Source organism: Diplotaxodon limnothrissa, linkage group LG11 (assembly GCF_057381915.1).
Source record: "Diplotaxodon limnothrissa isolate DT_005_m linkage group LG11, D_limnothrissa_male_GT1.1, whole genome shotgun sequence".
Classification (NCBI taxonomy): domain Eukaryota; kingdom Metazoa; phylum Chordata; class Actinopteri; order Cichliformes; family Cichlidae; genus Diplotaxodon; species Diplotaxodon limnothrissa.
Window position 1 is genome coordinate 33,717,654 of NC_140606.1, and position 17,909 is coordinate 33,735,562.

The 17,909-nt window shown below is 38.3% G+C and overlaps 1 protein-coding gene across 1 annotated transcript; it reads right to left on the minus strand.

The window, feature by feature from the left end:
* Positions 1 to 944: 944 nt before the first annotated feature.
* LOC146623314 (uncharacterized) lies at positions 945 to 4,238 on the minus strand. The gene is made up of 9 exons (XM_085365869.1): positions 4,154 to 4,238; positions 3,708 to 3,854; positions 3,294 to 3,475; positions 2,944 to 3,080; positions 2,729 to 2,822; positions 2,132 to 2,464; positions 1,768 to 1,942; positions 1,554 to 1,678; positions 945 to 1,355 (listed from the first exon to the last, which is right to left on the minus strand). Exons 1-9 carry the CDS (start codon positions 4,236 to 4,238, stop codon positions 1,029 to 1,031), a joined length of 1,605 nt encoding a protein of 534 aa, XP_085221995.1. The 3' UTR covers positions 945 to 1,028.
* Between the last annotated feature and the right edge of the window lie 13,671 nt (positions 4,239 to 17,909).

The following is a 17,909-nucleotide window of genomic DNA, read 5'->3' on the forward strand; positions in this document are numbered from 1 at the left end:
CTTCTGCATGAAACAATGCAACCAAATGAATGTTCATCAATGCAGAATTTAACTTTGGAGGCAGATTTCTGAGGACAAAATAGATTGCACCAACTTTGTGAACACCACGTTTGGAACCAAGTGGATTAGCAGTCTCAAAGTCATCATAATAAAGCTGAATTTGCAAAGAAGTCTGTGGTTTTGAAAACAATGGATGAGACTTATAGTAACTCTCATCACAAAAGTCTTCATATCTGTCTTCTTTTGATACACATAGTTTAGCAAGCAGCTCGCAAATCTAAGAATTGCGACATATAAATTTGATTGTTTCCAAAATTGGAATGTACACAAAAGTGTCTTTTACTGGTACCTGGTCATAAGTGCCTGATTTTTTATTTAACCTTGTATCATAGCGTATTCCTAAAGTCTTTTCCACTGGATCCACAATTCCCCATTTTTCACGGAAATATGACTTTCTTTTAGCTTCAGTGTCGAACTTCTCAACTGGATTGTCAAAAGTCTCAAGACATTTTTCCACTGGAGATCTAACAGGATTTTCTGTTGGCACAACGTTCAGTACTTTATGTTTAAACTCACAGTGCAGTCCATCTGCAAAATCTTCCAAATCACAAACAAGTGATGACACAAAACTATTTGCCAAACCACTACCATTGAGTTTACCAATAATTTTAGTGCAAATTGCTTCAGAATTTTTTTTAATTCTTTGACCTGACCCATTGTTTTCAGAACACCCAACCTCTAGGCTCTGAGTAACACTTGTTCCTGCAACTGCTATGTCTGTATCTTGTAATCTGTCAAAATCAGCTTGAAATGACTCTGAGGGTTCTGCATCACCACTTTGACAACAATCTTCATCATGAACACTATTTAAATGTTTTTTTAAACCAGAATATGTAGTGAACTGACGGCTGCAACCATCTTGTGAACAAGCCAACTTAAATTTGGTGCTTGGATAAAAACTGTGACCTAGTCGCAAATGACTTATCAAAGCCTGACTGGTGCTATGCAGAGTTTGACAGATAAAACATTTAAACATGGTTCTCATTCAACATTTTGGCACGCAACTCACGAACACGTGGTGACTCATCTGTTGAGGTGGCATCAATGTTGAATATGGTGGTCTGCACAAAACTGTAGAGATGAACCAGTGACTCGTCGTAAGATAAGTTGAACACGTAGTGGGATTTGAAAAGTTCATCAAAAGCACTGAGTGAGCTGGTGGCTTGGCAGGGGATGAGCTGTTTGTCCACTGCGATGTAGAAGGTGTCAATGCTGTTCTGGGTTCGACCAACAGCGAGGATGTATGGTTGTTTACCATCTCTTGCTTGCAAGTGTTCATCAATGCTGCAGCATGACTAAAAACAAATGAGATATTGACATATAGGCCTAGCTTATACTTGCTGAGTATGAACCATTCATTCAGTTTGACATTATGTGCCTTGCTAACTTATTACAAAATACTAAGACACATACTTCATGGAGAGGAAAACTAAAAAGTGCAAAAACTGAAAAAGTGTTTTGTAGGATTTTAAAAAGTGAGACAACATATTTACCTTGTGAAAGTGCACCATTTTGTGTGCTGCATCAGTTTGACTTATTTTCGTTCTCCTCTTTCGTCCAGCTGTGGGTGGCAAAAGTTGAAGGAGTAGCAGCAGAGAGGCCATGTCACTGTCCCAGTCTGTGTATGGTTGAATTTATAAAACAATTTCAAAATGACAGGTAAAAATAAATATTATTAAAATCAAACAAGCATGGTGCGACGCCTACCATTTGCATCACTCTCTGTTGGTTTCTCAGCAGCTTTTATCAAACGACACAGGTCAGTTGACTGAGTCAGCTGTTTGGCTTCTTTAATAACCTTTGGCTTGAATGACATGTCCCACTTCTCAAGCAACTTGGTGGCTGTTTCAGCACCAAACAGCAGCAGGAAGTCTTGATTGACCTGTTCATCATACACACAGGACATAAAGACAGTGCTCAACATTGTTTACATTGCAATGTGATTTTGACCAATATGGGATATAGCCTGACTGGGATGACCAATGATCACATCTTTTACTGTTGCCATCCACATCAGCAAAACAAAAAAAAAAAGGATTAACAGTTGAAAATATCAAGTGATTTGACTTACTAGTCCTTTGACATCCAAAAAGCGTGGAAATGTTTTGAAGACATCTGCAGTTCTTTGTGGATCATGCACCAGATCCTGGCGATGTTGGAACGTCATTTTCATCTTCTGAAATACACTTGCTTCATCAGGAGAGTGAACAAGAAATGAGATGGCCTCCTTGCAGGCATCTCTATCAAGTTGCTGAGGCAATGTGGTTGCTAATCTTCTGCGCTTAGGCCCTTGTTCTTGATGCACTGGGACTTCCTTCACTGGCCGTTTGGTTGTAGACCTGGACATGGTTTTGAGGCGCCACGCTACATATCCAGTGCCTTTCACTCCGTCGTAGAAATGCTCCTGTCACATTTAAACATAGATGAAAAATAAACATCAAATGCGATCTTACAGACTTTGCAGATTCAGCAAAAAGAAACCCAAGGACTATTATCATGTAACAGGTGCAATACATGTTAAACAACATCCACAATTTCAATACAGTTTTATGACAATAGTTATTACGAAAGAGGAATTAAGATTTTTCTTTTAAATCATTTAGCTGATGTAATTATTCCATGATGAAAACTAAATAATGTGCTGTTTTACAATCACTGCATGACTTACATAGCCGTTTGGAGAAAATGGATCCTTCAATGAGGGAAAGAGTGTAATTATTCCAAGGGCATATTTCTCCTTTTGCTTACGGGAGGGAATTCTGCTATAGAGGAAATACAATTGACAATGTTAAATCAGAAGTATGTGTCTTTACTGCAGTATACATTACAAGAATATTCCATATGGCCCATCTTTACTTTTTTATTAGGTACTATTACTCTTACCCATGTCTCTCAGTCATATCACTTGCCAATATGTTAACAAGCTGCCGCCGGGTGCGGTGGCTCAGTGAATTTTCGGCATTGTATTCTTCAAGAATTTCCTCTCCACCAGGTTTCCTAGTCAAGGCATTTTTAACCATCTGCTCATATAAAAGGGAAAATAATAACAATAAAAACTTGTTTGTCAGTAAAGGTGAAAGACATATCTAGCAAGAAGCACTAACTTCTACTAACATTTTTTCATACAGGGCAAGTTGGGAACCACCATGTTTTGAATTTCAATTTGTATAACAATCTACAGTATAAATGGTGTCAACTCAAAAATACAAAAGACATTTTCTGTTCTCAATTACCTCTTTTGCAGCCTCTGACACAGAAACATTTGGTGCAGAACTGTCTTTGCTGGATCTACTGCGGCCTGCAGGAATGCCCTTTTCCCTGAGGTCACTGTCACTTGATGAAAGTGATATAGTGTCCGTGAGGGAAGATAATGTATCCGAGGAGGATGGTGTGGAATGAGCTAAAGGACAAAAATCTTTGGGAGAGATGATTTGGTTAACTTTCTTTAGGCTACTCCACTATGCCATTAATAACACAATTTCAATGTTCATGTTCAGACAACATTCTATACAAATATGACCCAGCCCTGTCCACTGTCATGTCTATTGCATGAAGACAGGTCAATGTCATCTGCATCAAGAGCAAAAGAACTTGGCTCTACATTGAGTGGGCTATACTATGAAAATTTAAGTTATGATAACATTTACCTTCATCTGAAATCTTTTCACGTATTGTCAGGCATAGGTCTGGTTGGGCCTCCAGTAACTCCAGAAAAATGTCTTCTTCGACAGCTGTGTCAGTTTCATCGAAAATATCAAGGTCAGCAGCATCCAGAAGTCCAAACTTGGTTTTGGCTTTACAAAAAGATAAGCATAATGTCACCTAAAACGCCTGAAAAACTTTTTTAAAAACTAATTTTGACTTTTTTATTTAGCTAATATTTATTAACAGCTGTTTTACCTGTCTTTAAAATGGTTAAATTAGACAAGTCTGCAGCAACAATATAGGCCTAGGCCTACTGCTCTGTACTGTTTTTAATGTCACACATTAAAATAAAATGTGTTAACATTTAATTCGTTTTTTAAATAGATGAGATGCAAACATGATGAACTGATACATGTGCAACAAATTTTGTTCTGCCAGGTTATCTTACCTTCACTGATGAATTCTAGATAAGTGAATCCTGCGTGCAATTTAATGTACTTCTTTACATTGAGGTATTTCACTTTCAGCAACATGTCTTACAACAGCACCTGGTGGAGAGAAGGGGGCACAGAATATTTTTTACCATAAATTTAAACCATAGCTTAAGTGGCAACAAATCCGGACAACTTTAAGAAAATATTAGGCTATACATTGTGTGATGATCTGTGAAGGGGTGACAGACCACTTCAACCTCAGGAACATAATTTGGCTTCCCCCTGCGCACTAAAATAGCTGAACTTGGGTACACAGAAATAGCATCCAATGAATTATCCACCCATCCACATGTTTATAAGACGACAACGGCGATCTTCTCGTCTGCACGCAGGCTAGATACTTAGTTCTGCTATGTTGCGAGTAAATCGCTGTAGCCTACTTGGGGAAAAGCATCTCTGTTTAAACCATGTCAGGATGATAATCCACATAAAATTTCCTGTTGAACGCACACCTGCCTTCATCACGCTTTCACTTATGACAACAAATATCCCTTATACTGTAAATTAATGAGTGCAAGTCTTACATTTATATCGGGAGTTTCTGACACATGCACAGCCGTCTGGCTAGTTGCTACTTTGTGGTGGTTGTTTTGTGACACGACATGCTAGGATTATCAGTGGAGGCGACGTCAACGACCCTCAGTCGTTATACCGCTTTGTCTTAAACACTGGATGGTAGCCTATTTCACTAAAACTGTAGAAAAGGGGAAAATGTTCCCTTAGATTAGGCCTACTACAACATGTATGATATATCCTAACCGTTAGCAAGCAATCCATGCACAAACGCAGCGCGCCTTGCTTGGTCACTAACATCTAACAGAATTCCATAACCCCCTGCCACTTCAAAGATTTGTAGGCTAGGCTACTGCTAAACTCGCTGGTAGCACGTGTAATTAGCCTATCTTGACGCTTTCCAAAACTTGACTTGAACGTCTCCATGTGATTGTTTAGTTCACTTTTAAATAGGATATTTCTGAGGCGAATGTTCGCTTCCCTTAAAAGCAGTGGGCTAAACGCATTTGTCTTAGCTGCCAGCTAGGCTACCACAAATTCAAATTTTAACATTACATTTAACATATCCAGAGGATAGCTAACTCCTCCCTCGTTTCATTTAATAAGCATTGAACACTGGAAAGCATTTCTCTTATGACATTAGAACTAACTAGAATTGAGAATTATATTGAGCACGCATTTATTTTCGCTGCAATATTAACTGGTTATAGAGGATAGTTTAGCTACCTAAGCTAACGAATCCCATCTCTTACCGCAGATGAATACACTCCACATTAGGAAAATATTGCATGCTTCTGATAAATAATGTTATAGGCTAGTTAGTTACAATATTTAATAATGATAAAATAACATAGGTCTTGTTGTATAGTTCTTACCTGAACAACCTCCTCGATCTTGACAGCAAACCTCTGGCGGACTCCTCATGCCCATGAGCGCGAAAAACCCGGATGTGGAAATCAACTCCAAATGAGTGTTATAGTATTGACTCTTTGAAATAACTCCGGCTACAGAGCTTTTTCAGCACCGTTAGTGTTACTGTAACTCTCAAACCAACACTTTTCAACTCGAAATTTTTAACACCAGTAATTTTAACTCACATCAACACTTCGGATTTTGCTGTGTAGATGACTCAATGAAAACACTGTCTGCTGATAAAAAGTCAGAAATGAGCATCTTCTTTAACAACAACAGCTGGACAGAGTGTTTTTATCTCACTTTAAGCCTGAAAGCTTGTGTGATTAGAGTACTAAATACACAAGTAACTTGAATGGATGAATCAAATCACATTTCTTGAAAAAAAAATAAAATTTACTCTTTTACTTGCAAAAAAAGCGAAAGTGATCAAATAAGACAGATTATATTACTGCATAAAATTGTTGAGGGTGATAGAAAATAAGATGACAATAAAGGAGAGAGAGGAAAGGCTAAAGCAAGGCTAATGACAAGACTATTTTGTGTTAACAATGTTGACTGTATAGATTTACTTACTTACATCTGCTCTATTTATGAAAACTAATTTGAGTTTCAGGTCCTGACAATGGGGACATTTTCTAGTCTTGCTGGTAGCATCGCTTTAGGCTTGGCAATGGCAGTATGTTGTTCTCTCTGCCTGTCTGAGAGGCAGACGACCTGCTTGATTGAACAGGTGTTATACTTGTCTTCATAAGTGTAATTTAAGCAAATCACATGCGTGCATGAACCGGGGAGGGACTGAAGAGAAGGGCGGAATTAATTTACGGGCCAAATGGCCCCCCGTGCTGTTGTGACATGTTTATAACAGAGCAGAAACACATGGTGTCAATGATCACTCGCTGTGTGAGTATCAGTTATCTGGACATTAAGGCCCATTAGTATTCTCTGGAAACCAATTCAATTAGTGCTCTCCAGGGGCCACAGGGCCACAACACCACATCAGTCAGACAGTGTGTGTGTGTGTGTGTGTGTGTGTGTGCGTGCGTGCGTGTGTGTGATAATTTAAATTAAACAAAAACAAAACTTAACAGTGAGAATATTCTGCTAAATTCTTACTTTAACATCCATTGACTGGTTTGGATAAATATATAAGTATAAGAAGTGTCTCCAAATGAAGTATAATATAACATTTGGAGACACTGTTTGTATTCACACTTACTATGGAGTAATCCTAAGAGAAGAATTCACAATAGGAGTATTTGCTTGAAAACCAGTTCTAATTAATGAGATAAATAAGGATAACTGGCAGTAAATCTGATGGTAATCAGTCAAAAATGCCTTTTATTATCATTTATTTTAATAGCTAATTTGTTGGATTACAGACTTGAATCATAGTATAACATTTTGTATTCGGGATCATTTGAGTTACCACTTCACAATTATAACCCTGCTCATTGACACTTGACAGGTTTGAATCGGTTCCTCTCACTAATGCTAAAACCCAGCCCAGCAGGGCAAAGATGCTGAAGGACAAAACATCAAGGTAAGCGCACTAGCTGTTAATACTGTATTTTGTTTAAAAGTCAAGTCAGTTAACAAAAAATTTGAATTTATGGGCTATGGGCCTCTTGACATTCATTTAGGGTTTATTACAACAAGTATTACGACATTTTATTACTCACAATTTCTTGAAGCAAGTTTGTAGGAACAGGTCTATTTGTGCTGGGTATTTACATTTACTGTTAATGTTTAAATTACAAAAACATTTTCTAGTGTCAAGTAACCACAGGAAAGGCATTTGGACTGAAGCACACTACAAATTCGAGAAAGGTAAAATATGAATGAAGAAGGCACCTGTCTAATTCTGTAGCTGATGGCAACCATGTGATAATATCTTAATTTTATTCTCATGTTCTAATGTTTTCCCTTTAACCCCAGCAGGTGCAGATATAGAACTTTTTCTCTACCCCTCAGGTTGTTGTCATGGCAACACCTGTTTTAGAAGGACACAACGATGGCCTTGGCCTCATCTTAATCCTAGTAACACAGCTGCCTGGATTACCAGGGCACCTTGACCTCGAGCGTTTGAATCCCTCGCTTCCCAGGACAAAGCTGTCAGCCAGTTCACCTGCTGCTCCCTGATGGAGAGATAAACTGACGGTGAGATGTCAGACTTAACATCAGGGCTGGTGCTTCTATTCTCCTTCTATGCTGTCTTGACTGAAAAACTGAATAAAGTGTATGGAGGCTTTAGTTACATTTATATATTCACATTATATGTCTTTTCTGTTAAATATTTGCAAATTCACATTTTCCATATCGAAGATAAGGAGGAGACGGGGATTTTACATCAAGTTAAGCTGTAAAATTATGAATTATTAATGTGAATTACTCCATTTAAAAAACTCTGAGCAGGTTGGAGGCAGAATGTAAATACCACATGTCCCCCATTAGTGTTGTTGAGACTTGAAACTGAAAATTAAGTCACCAAAGCAAGATAGCAGCAAAGACTGGAACCGTTTGCATCCATTTCATGCCTTATGGACATACTTTATACACTGAAAGTATTCATGGTTACCAGCTCCATGTTTTAAAACAAGGGGCTCAGCTGACCAAAAAAATATAGCATGTGACTTCTGGCTCACAGAAAAGGAACTTGTCAGTCATATTCTGAGCCAACCCTTTCTAATTATAAAGCCATAATTTAAAAAGTAAATAGTATGTAATGAACAAGACCTGACACTTTAAGCTGAGAACTCTTGGGATTTACTGAGATTGAAAATCAAGGGAGCAGACAGTTTTTTTCTCCCCATTAACTTCTATGTAACCAGACATTTTTAAGGCCAGCAGCGTGGCCCCCTCCTGGCCATTAGAGAGAATACAGGTCTAAGATGCTTCAAGTCTGAATTCACTTTTCAGACTGAGAAATGACCACCATCTTTTCTGCACAGTCTGTATTTTCAGAGGATTTTGAGAAGATTGTTTTCTTGTTTGCTTCTTTGTTACTTACTTAACATAAGACCTATGACTTATCCAAGCATCAAAAAATGACACCTAACTCTAGGGACGAACCAGTGTTGTGTCTACACACAAGAGACAACTTAAAAAAGAACCAATTTTTCAGTCTTATATTCAGGCACTTATTCAGCAAAGGCCTGGCAACAGACCTGAGAGATGCTTCTAGCCCTTCCATTTAGCTACTGTGGAAGTGCGGCTGACAAGAAGCCATTCTTAAGGAAGGGAAATTACTTGAAAAGGCAGAGGTATACCAAATTGTTCTGCATCAGCCAAAATTATTGGACTGAAAATCAGTGGCAACAAGTCTTAAGAAGTGATGAATCCAAATTGTCCTCGATATGTAATGAAGAAGTGCAATGGTGAGTGTGTATGTGACACCTACAAATGTATGGTCACAATTGTAATCTGGTTTAAGAACTAATTGATGCAAAATGCCTTATTTTATTTTATTGGAGTTATGGAGATGTATACAACAGGTTAGTAGTCTGAGTTAACTGTAATGCACATATAAGGACATTAAACCATTCTTTGTCTTAGTTTGAAGAATATGAATGTTGTAAGAAAGTCTATTTTCACAGACTGAGAGAAAACTGAACTTTTCCACCTGTTGTAATGGGAGCTGCTATTCCACCTGTAGTGCAATTAGATGGCAGGCCTTAGTGCATGTGCTTCATTATGTAGCTCTGGGGAACACCTCTTTTATTCTAAAGTTACTGGAAATTTTACAATTGAGTAACATAACCTTACTTACTATGTTTCTATATGCAAATAGTCTAGTCTATACCGATTTCTGGGCAGAATATATTTGTGTAATGTTTGCATATTTGATGTATTGGTGAACATGTTAAGGCATTAAGAGAGTTTACAATGTTAATAATAAGCAGGTTAATAGCAGCATTGATGCTACTGCACAAAAATATTTTTGAAGCAGGACAGCAGTTAGTCACAGATTTATTGTAAATAAGGAGACTGATTTTGTAGACTTATACATGAAAAAAAGCTAAGTGGGTTTAAAATGAGAACTGGATAAGATGTGATGCTTTTTATCACAAGAGAAAAAAAACTTTTGGGGGAAAGAGGAATGTATGTGTAAATGAACAGTAAAGAATGATGTGAAATTCTGATGAGGAAGAGACTCCGTTGAAGGCCTGTAACATCTACAGCTATCTGTAAAACAAACGGGAGGCTTTTCATGGTTCGTGTCTCCATTTCAGCCAGTTGTGTTGGAGATTTTGTCAAAACTGAAACAGGAATTATAAATACAGAAAAATACTATCAGATTTTGACCCACCATGTGGTAATACTTCCATTTCCACAACTCAAAAAAGCATCAGATTGATAACAATTTCATTTGTCAGCATGCCACAACACAACTCTATGTCATGGACTGGCCTCCCCAGAACCTGGAACTTTATAGAACAATACTGAAGCCGTGTAGGGGCCATCTTAACAGAAAATGAAGAAAAATACAGCTAACATCCAGAGAAAAGCCTTGAAATCTGAGTTCAGGTTGTGATGAAGATTAAATATACGGACTTTCAAGCAGGTTAGAATTGTACAAATTCTGCTTCCGTCTTATCTTATGTGGTTTGATATGTGTTTCAGGTTTTGCATGTTGCTGCACCTCTTAGCAAAATATACTGTGCAAAGGTTTTTAAAAATTTACTGTATGCTTTGCATTTTTCCTGCTAACTATTTACACAATCAATACAATGAATATGAATGTGAACAATACTTGTGTGTTGTTCATGCAAACATACCAAAGCAGACATAAATCAGCAAATAAATTTCAGAAATTATGTTAAAATCTCTACAGAATAACAAATCAAATTTCCAAATCTGGAAACAGCAATCAATACAAAGCAAAGTTAAACAGGCTGAGAGAGAGAGACCAAGCAAGAGGCCAAGCAGCGGGTTGAGAGAGAGGACGTGATTGGCTTAAGTCAGTGCAGAAAGATTGTTTCCTTTGGCCCTGTGCTGTGATTTCCTGCTCTGTGATCATCTCTTCCATATGATTAGGCCAATGTGCAGAGCATGCAGTCATATGACGGGCTTTGCTGCACACTGGCTGTGCAGACAAATGAAGCAAATGGTAAAATGGTAAATGGCCTGTATTTATATAGCGCTTTACTAGTCCCTAAGGACCCCAAAGCGCTTTACATATCCAGTCATCCACCCATTCACGCACACATTCACACACTGGTGATGGCAAGCTACATTGTAGCCACAGCCACCCTGGGGCGCACTGACAGAGGCGAGGCTGCCGGACACTGGCACCACCGGGCCCTCTGACCACCACCAGTAGGCAACGGGTGAAGTGTCCTTGCCCAAGGACACAACGACCGAGACTGTCCAAGCCGGGGCTCGAACCGGCAACCTTCCGATTACAAGGCGAACTCCCAACTCTTGAGCCACGATCGCCCAAAGCAGCGACACAGTCAGCAGGCCAACACACAGAGGATTATCTGTGAGGAATACACATGGGTGAATTGCTTTAGCTACCAAGTTGGAACTGTTAATATTGGCTCAGAAATATGCGTTTGCACCTTGTTTGATGGTCAGAGTTATGAATAGCGCCTCTACATGATATTTTGAAAGTTTGATCAGTCGTGTATCAAACCAGGTCCTTTAAATTTGTATTTTAAATAAAGTCTGTACATGGGTGCCTAAAACCAATCCTCACAAACATGGATGTTGAAATTCACATACACAAATATATGCACACACACATATGAAAGTAGACCTAAGGAGCCCTGAGTAGGGTCGATGTAATATAATTAGCCCAAATCAGTGACCTCTTTTCAGACCCTACACAATGCCAGAGGGGCCCTGCTCTCCCTCCACGTCAGCCTCCCAACACACAGACACAAATTCATCTTGCCACAATCAACACAAGCCTCCAGAGTCACCCAGCTGGGACCTTCGGGATAATGGACCAGTTAGCCGTGAGGGACAGTGTGCCAAACACATAAGGGGGAAAAAAGAAAGCCACACCAAAATGTAACACTGAGAAAACGTCATGTCGAGGGATCAAGAAGAAATAAAGTCTATTTATATTACTGTAAAACTAGCCACATATCACAGCCACAAACACTTTCAAATAAAGCAGCATTATCATATATATGTATGTATATGTAAACATATATGTAGTATAAGGTATATTGTACGTAGTATATTTTATTGGCTACATTTTTTAATGTAAAATCTTTAAATGGAGCAAAAAAATGTGGAATATTGTTCTGTTATGTTTACATTTCAAAACAATAATAATAAAAACTGAAGAAAGCCACAATAAAAATAGGATATAAAAGTAAAATCAAACTCTGCCTAATAAGAGATGCAGTAGCACAATGTGTTTTGCAGCAGCTGGACAAGTACTGTAAGATACATAACTTGGTTTTCAGAGTATTCATGTGATTACAGAAGATAAAACACAAATGCAACAGAGGGTGAAAAAAATGAAACATCCAAATTCCTGAAGCTCTTTCACCAGATGTGGTTAGTGTCTATGTTTATTTCTCTTTCTCTGTCCTCCCTCCTTGTTCAGTCCTCCGTCCTTCCCATTACCGCAGCGATTTTTGACTAAGCCTCTTACTGCTACACATGTACCTGATCAAGTATTGAGGAAGCAATCTGGAAAGCCAATTGCTTTAATTGAGGTGAAGAGTTGCTGACCATTAGGAAAGAGGGGGGAGTAGACCCAGCACACAATGTGCAAACGCATGTGTGTGAGTCCACTGCTGCGACTTACACACTCGTAAAATTTCTTCTGTCACTTGTCAACACTCTGACAGTTTAATCTTTCCTGCCTGTGCGAGTATTAAAAGATTATGAGTGTTCTGCATGGCTTCATGCGCACTGCATAAGGGCTGGTTCTCCATGGGCCCCTTAGTGAGATCTCAGAGGGGGTGAGATGGAGGCCGATGGGGACAGAGGCACAGAGAAGATGCAGAGGTGATGGTTTCTAAAGACACTAAAAGCCAAAGCAATGATTTTTTTCTATTAGCTTGTTAGCAGGGATTTACTAGTGAGACCTTAAGGGAATACTATTTTAATAATCACTGGCCTGTATTGACCTTTTGTTAAGCTGCAATCAGCCTTTCAGTTTACTTGCTACTAACTTTTGAAGTAGCTGGTTCTTCATCAGTTCTTTGATGGTCTGACGAAGGACCAATAATCTGTATAAAAAATCAGTGTTGAAAAAATATTTATATTGTACAGGAATGGAAGTTGTGTATAGTTAGGTCTACATACAAAAATCACTTGGTTTGGTTCAGGGGGGAAATACCACACACACTAATGTAGGAAATGCCACTTCTACCATGTTAAAGTCCAATGTTTTGCTGAACCATCCACCACAGTCTCCTCCTACTGTAGACGTGATGGCAGTAATAACATTGTAACTACAAAGGCTGCAAAAGAGCCTCTTAATATAAATACCTGAACTACACATTGTCCTTCCCAATAGCAACCCAAGACAAAAAAGAGCAAATCTTGGTAACTCATGATTGTTTATGTAATAACTTCACAGATAAATATTATCTGTATCTTTGAACCAACTTTACTTAAAAAAGCCACCCAAATTGCTAAATCACCTCACTGCGGCCATAAGAAACTGGTCAGATATTTTCAAAAGTAAGTAAGCCAAAGCAAACTTGGCGCATATTTTCAGTTAGTGTGAGATCTGCAGGACATAAATAAAAAGATCTTTACTGGGTTGTATAGACAAACACTCCCACAGTGCCTCCCTACCAATCTGCAGTCTATATTCTTGTACAGCAAGTTAGATCAGGTAAATATAGTGCATGTGTCTTACAGGCAGAGCCAATGTAACTGTAAGTTTTCATTAACACAAGGTCCAGGTAGAGAGACGAGGTGTAATAGGCTCTTTCAGCACCTCAGCTGGCTGGCGTGCTGCGGTGATCTTTCAGCGGCGGGGCTCCCTGCTAACACCTCTCTGCTCACTGCGGTTCTTCAATTAGCAGTTTATTATTGCGGGGGCCCTCGATTTCAGCCTCCCAGGCGCTGATAGCTACATGCCAATACTGCTACTGACAGTGTGTGGCTTATAGGTGTGAGAGAAACTGGGTGCCAAAGTGCAGAGTGACACCTATCAACGCTGATCTTTGGAGTTTTTAAAAAATCTATGATGTGAGGTGATCAAAATGTCCTGTTCTACAATGCAAAAGCATAGATGGGTTGTAACAAACTCAGTATGGTTGGCGAAAATGACTGCCTGATCATTAAGTCATATTGAACATGACTTTTAAAGAATAATAAAATATTTAAATTTTTCTTTTTGTTTACATTTTTTTAAACTTTGTATTTAATTTTATGCAAGAGTAAGACGACCAATAGTAGTCTAATATATCTTATGAAGGGTACTTTAAGAAGCTTAGCATATATATAAAAAATAAAAATCGGGTGAACCACATTACCTAGTACTTTCTCCAGTTAATATATAGAACTCATCAAACATCTAGTGTTGAAAAGTTGAAAATTTAAATTGTTCCAATTATGGAAACATAACACTGCTGATGCCTGACTGCCCTTGTTGGACTTTTTAGTAGGGAGAGTCTAACATTTTACTAAATATTAGATCTAAAACAATAAATTTAAGTAAACATTCTCAATAGAGAATGACTAACGAGTAAGAAAAATGTGCCCAAGATCAAACTCGTTGTTGGATGTTGTGTGGCTGTCTGTTAGCAACCATTTGGTACCCAAATTAGTTTTCATTTAAGTTTGACTGTCTTAAAAAAGTGCATTTGCATTCTGAGTTTTTCATTGTCATTTCAACTGTGCTTGTTGTGTGTGTAAGAGTCCATTAAACCGAACTCGGACACACTAAACAAACAAACAAACAAAAAAAGATATTTATGACTTCAGGTTTGCTAAGATGATGCTCTTGGCTTTAGCTGCAAACAAAAACATGTCTTTGGACTCATGGCATTTGACACGATCCATCAAAATTTATGACATGAAATCCTTCTTTGAGATGAATTAGATGCAGTATTGGGGTAACAGGTTGCAAGGTAAGTTGTTATGGTACTCACATTTTTGTTGTAAGGCGTAAACAAAGACATTAGTTTTACAATTTAATTGGATATTTATGTATTTTTAAAAATAAGCAATCCTTTTTTCTGTTGAAATGTTAACCTTATCTCACTGTTCCTTTTGTTGCCACCAAACAAAACAAAATGAAAAATCATTAGCACATCCATTCCAGTGATTAGCTACAGCCATTGTTGTTTGGCTGTATTTGGATTGTTTGGAATTCGTGAAAGGATATTGCAAGGTCAAGGACAGCTGCAAACTTAGCAGCTGTTGGTGGCTCACTAAGGAGGAAAAATGAAGTCAGTGATATAGCTCTGAAAAAGAGCTTTGTGTTCAGCTGATGTCACTCTGAAGGAAATTAACAAGCTTGCTGCTGGTTAGGTGAAGGATGCTATCAAAATCAACCCGTTCTGAAATGAGCTCAACTCAGTTCATTCAGAGGTAAATGTAAAAAGACTCTCTGGAGAATATAACCAACATTTGCAAAGGGATGTTAATGTCAAAGTACGAAATTTCCTTTCACAGTAGGTATCAGTGTACATAAAGTAATGGATTACTTTTTCATGGCAGCAATGAAAAAACTTTTACGGTACACGTTAACAAGTTAGTTCTACCCCACAAAGTGACTTGTCCTGGTGGAACATTGGAGGAAGACACCCTTCAATGAGCTGAAACATTAACTTTTTTTTCATCCTGCTTAAAACAGATTATTATGGATTTCAAAATCTTATTTGGTTTTCATATGTAACTATTTTTGGTGATATCAAATTTAATAGCAGGAAATTAATTAGGCATATAATGCTTTTCTTTCTCTCTCTTTCACCACATTTTTCCACAAGTAACCTGTATAGCAGCGTAATAAAACTGAAAATTCTGTTTTTGGTATGCCACCCCAATATTTTTAGTGGGCCTATGTGGCCACAACTATGGAAAAATTCTGGAGCCGCCCCGGTCTGCACAGAGGACAAACTTACTGTCCTCTGTGTATGATCCCAACTATCTTTTTAATAGATTTTTTATAGACTTCATGATACATTTATAAAAATATGCTAATTGGAACCTGTTGCCAGGTATTGTTTTTCCATAGGTTGGCTGTTCTGGACAAATATCTATGAATTTTCACAAATGATCCAATGACTGTATTCACACAATTCATACAAGTGGAAAGATTCGATTATTTACAGCATCATTATCTGTACATGGAAAAATTTACCATGTGTCATTATAATCACCGAGTCATCACCTGTATGAATAAAAAGACAAATATATTCTTTAACTCTTTGAAGCATTTGTTTTTCTCCAAAACATACGGTTAAGTTTAGGGTACGAGTTACCTTCTATCATTAATGATGACTCAGACATCAGGATAACCTTTAAGAAATAAGAAAAGTAATGGCTTTAGTCTGATCTCTAAATAGTTTTCACGGTCACAGTTGGATAGACATCCAGCTGAAGTCCTGTTCACTGCAGGCGTCTCGCATCTCTCTGCTGCTCTGAGTGTTTTGCTGGGTGGGAGTGGGTTAACACACACTACTGGCAAATTGTGAGCTTCTCTCTCTTGTTTTCTGCATGCTCAGAGACTATGCGTGCACAAACACGCACACACAGAGCTGCAGCTCCCTCGCTCTCTTCTCCTGCCAATGCGCTGCTGGTTAGATATTGTTAGCATTCCATTTGCCATTTACATTTTCTCTGCTTGACATAATTGAGGAATGGATGCTCTTATGAAAATTAAACTCGCAGTCCTCCTGGGTTACTGTAACCCTGTTAAAATGTAATGAGATTCTTTATGCGTCGTCTTGTGATTTTTTTATTAAATAGAATATCAGTATGACTAATTCCCTGGGCCCAAATGTGGACTGGGACACCGCATTATTGATAGGCCAGTGCATAAGTGGTCTCTCTTGGCCTGCCTCTAATGGCCTAATAATGCATTATACCAGTATCAGTGGGCCTGCGGCTTGCAGTGCTTATTGTCGTTATTGAAAACACCTGGGCGGACCATTCATCAAGGTTAAATCACCAGGGCCCATCCGTTCATTAGGCTGTCAGTAAACATCTTTATTTAGTTTCAGCTGCCGATACTGACAGAAAAAGAGGCTCAAGGAGCCCTGACGAGCAGCTGCGGCCCCACAGCATCCAGGAAGACACAAGAACATGAAGCCGGTTGTGTCAAGGCTTCCAGCCCGCGGTTTGTCCACAAGCACCGGACCGAAGCTCCCCTGTCAATTGTTGGGATGATAGAGTGGAACGGATCAGGGTGGCCGTTCCTGGAATAGAGGCAATTTTACGATAGCTGTGCATTCACTGTGCATATTTATCTTCTCTGATGATTGTTTTGAGTGTAAGCAGAGGGAGAGGCTGAGAAACTGTCGGCCAATCTCAGAGAATTTGGAGGCTTTTTTTCCCCTCGTGACAGATAGATGAAGGGCCTAATGAAGAGAGATTCCCCTGTTGGAGAAGCCAGTGGAGAAATGATTAACCTCATTGACTCCCAGCTGTAGTTAAAGAGCAACTTGACAAATCATCACTGCACTGGCTGTATTAATATACTAATATGGATATTAAATAGCATCAATTCAAAACGCAGACACCTGACAAAGGACATTAAAATACTCTAAGCCTGAAAAGTTTGTTTCATGTATACTCTTTTAAATTTTTATAATTGATTGATCAGTATTGCTTTATTTTACTTATTTAAAAAAAAAATATATATATATATATAAATATGTTTTCCCTCTGGATTCTAATCACATCCATTTAAAGTTTGTGCACTGAAAAAATTTAATTGTTTTAAATCTTTTGAGATCAACTTCTTCTACCTTTGGTAACATTAACAATCATACAACCATGAAGGAAAAAACAAATAACAAAACCCAAACTTTTGGCCTCCCACTGAGCAATAAAACATCATTAGGCTGTACTGAGACATTTGTTTAGCCCTGGTTCCAACATGTATAAATAATTTATCGTCTTTTCATTATTAATCTCTTTACAGCCACCGCACCCTTGTAGCAGAATTGGACAATTTAATGAATAAATTAGGACGGTTTGAGAGAATTAGTGACGTCTACTGCTGTGAGCTGTAACACAAATGGGACCTAAAATGGTTGACCATGACATTAACCATTAATTCAGAGAAAATTGCAGCAAATTAAGCAGATGGGATAAGGTTTAAGGCCTTAATTTTAATAAATAATTTAGGAAAAA